The sequence below is a fragment of the Pangasianodon hypophthalmus genome, chromosome 4, assembly GCF_027358585.1.
Source record: "Pangasianodon hypophthalmus isolate fPanHyp1 chromosome 4, fPanHyp1.pri, whole genome shotgun sequence".
Lineage (NCBI taxonomy): Eukaryota > Metazoa > Chordata > Actinopteri > Siluriformes > Pangasiidae > Pangasianodon > Pangasianodon hypophthalmus.
In genome coordinates, this window is record NC_069713.1 from 2,061,292 (window position 1) to 2,063,791 (window position 2,500).

Consider the following 2,500-nt stretch of genomic DNA (forward strand, 5'->3'; position numbering starts at 1 on the left):
CCAGCTTTGAAATTCAATTCCTGGCTGTAAAATAACACTAAAAATAATAAGCCTGTAATATAAAGGACTGCTCAAGCACTGATATGTTTAACATTTGGGAAAATAGCTAACATGGTTTGCAGTTAGAAAGCAAGCTAAAAGCTAAAAGCTAAAAGCTAAAAGCTAAAAGCTAACGCCACTAAGGCTGGAGTTCGTCACTGGTTTGACTACGTAGATGTTAAACCAACGTCGTCATGGAAACGGAGAGTATATTTCTGCTATTTTTTTGGACGTCCAGAATGAACCTGATGAAGCAGCCGGGATAGACACGGCAGCCATCTTGTGCAGGTATTGTTAAAAACATGTATAAAGTGTAAAGTTTAAAAAGTGAAAGTGTGTCGAGGCTTTTTAATGGCGCTATATAAAATAAAGTTTATTATTATTATTATTATTATTATTATTATTATTATTATTATTACCGGTTTCAGTTTTAATACCGGCTCACCTTCATGACCACAATCTCTCTCGAATTTCATTCAGAATTATTTTATAAATATTTCAGTTCTGCTGACATTTGGTTATTGTTATTGGTCGGGAGATAATAATTAGAGACCCTGTGTGAACCTCTGTGTGTGTGTGTGTGTACGTAAGTAAGTATCCTCCCCCGGTAATAATAGATGTTGCACCGTGGCGATGGTGTGGCCTTTTTTTTATCGGCGCAGCCATCGCAGCGTGAAATGAACTTCAGCGTGGACTCACCTCACCGTTGAGGAAGCAGTAAAACACCGAGACGAAGAAACCCTGCGGAGAAAAACACACACACACACACACACACAGAGCCAACCAACCATAATGTTTATATTCAAAATCCTCCAAATTATCTTCTCATCATCTAATCAGTAGAAAGGATCCTGATGGAAACAGAGCCCTGAATCCCTCCGTCTCTAACGCTGAGCTCAGATTTCCCCCGAGTCTCTGTCTGTCTGTCTGTCTGTCTTTCTCTATCTGTGTCTCTGTCTGTCTGTCTGTCTGTCTTTCTCTATCTGTGTCTCTGTCTGTTTCTATCTGTGTCTCTGTCTGTCTGTCTGTCACTATCTGTCTGTCTCTATCTGTCTGTCTCTATCTGTCTCTCTATCTGTGTCTCTGTCTGTCTGTCTCTATCTGTCTCTCTATCTGTCTGTTTCTATCTGTGTCTCTGTCTGTCTGTCTGTCTGTTTCTATCTGTGTATCTGTCTGTCTGTCTGTCTGTCTTTCTCTACCTGTGTCTGTCTGTCTGTCTGTCTTTCTCTATCTGTGTCTCTGTCTGTCTGTCTGTCTGTCTTTCTCTATCTGTGTCTCTGTCTGTCTGTCTGTCTGTCTTTCTCTATCTGTGTCTCTGTCTGTCTGTCTGTCTGTCTTTCTCTATCTGTGTCTCTGTCTGTCTGTCTGTCTGTCTGTCTTTCTCTATCTGTGTCTCTGTCTGTCTGTTTCTATCTGTGTCTCTGTCTGTCTGTTTCTATCTGTGTCTCTGTCTGTCTGTTTCTATCTGTGTCTCTGTCTGTCTGTCTCTGTATCTGTCCCTGTCTGTATCTCTGTCTGTCTATCTGTGTCTCTCTTTGCCTGTGTCTGTCTGTCTGTCTGTGTATCTATCTATCAGAGTCTGTCTGTATTTTCCTATATCAGCACAGTCCAGAGTGTGTTATCCCACAGCTATTTCCCATTGATCACATTTTGAATTTTTTTTAATCACCACATTTAATGATGTGGAACGTCTATGAAACAAGTTAGTTCCTGAAAACTTACAGTTCCAGCTTTACCTCTGACTGTTACAAAGCGCTGATACTGGAGACTCCTTCCATAGACACGTCCTTACAGAAAGCTTCACCACATCAACGATTACACGTTTTTTTAATCCGTTTATGTGGATCGAATGAGCTGCTACTATAGACACGATACTGTATTAGAACGAGTGCATTAATATAAACCGCTCACTTATGCTCCAGCCGGAGCGACTGTTAGAGCTGTTATAGAAAATTAATGCATGGATCTGAACGCAGCCGTCTCTCCCGCATTAACAGTGAATTAGTGCGTGGGTGAGTTTCCCTACGCGGCACCGATTATCTAAAACAGCCTTTCGCGCTCTCACACAGGGAACGGGTGCGAGTTTAATAAGCCTGTGATGACTGAACTCCCACATGGTCTTTAACAGGAGAAGGTCATTCAGCGTGATTTTAGTGGAGGATCCTGAGCACACTCCGGCGTCAGCTGCCACACACATCCTGTCTCTGTTAATACGAATTATTATGTCATGAAATTCACTTCCTGCATCTCTGTCCAAAGGGCATTTCATATTCTTCAACCATTATGTCATCATTCTTTATTAATAAAGTCTGACTTCTTCTATTTTTCTTCATAAAAAAAGCTCTTCTATATACATAGGTGTGTATACGGTGTCACTGACATGGTAGTGTGTGTTTGTGTATGCTAACGGTGGTGATAAAGCTTGAGCTATACTTCACACAAAGTCCACTAGCGAAACCAG

At 41.2% G+C, this 2,500-nt stretch overlaps 1 protein-coding gene across 1 annotated transcript in view; it reads right to left on the bottom strand.

Annotated features, from left to right (window-relative positions):
- The window catches only part of LOC113524143 (corticotropin-releasing factor receptor 2), a 65,001-nt gene that overhangs the window by 1,327 nt on the left and 61,174 nt on the right, over nt 1-2,500 (bottom strand). Inside the window, exon 11 of the mRNA XM_026910275.3 lies at nt 739-780. Within this exon, the coding sequence (XP_026766076.1) occupies nt 739-780 (42 nt within the window). The remainder of the gene's footprint in view (nt 1-738; nt 781-2,500) is intronic.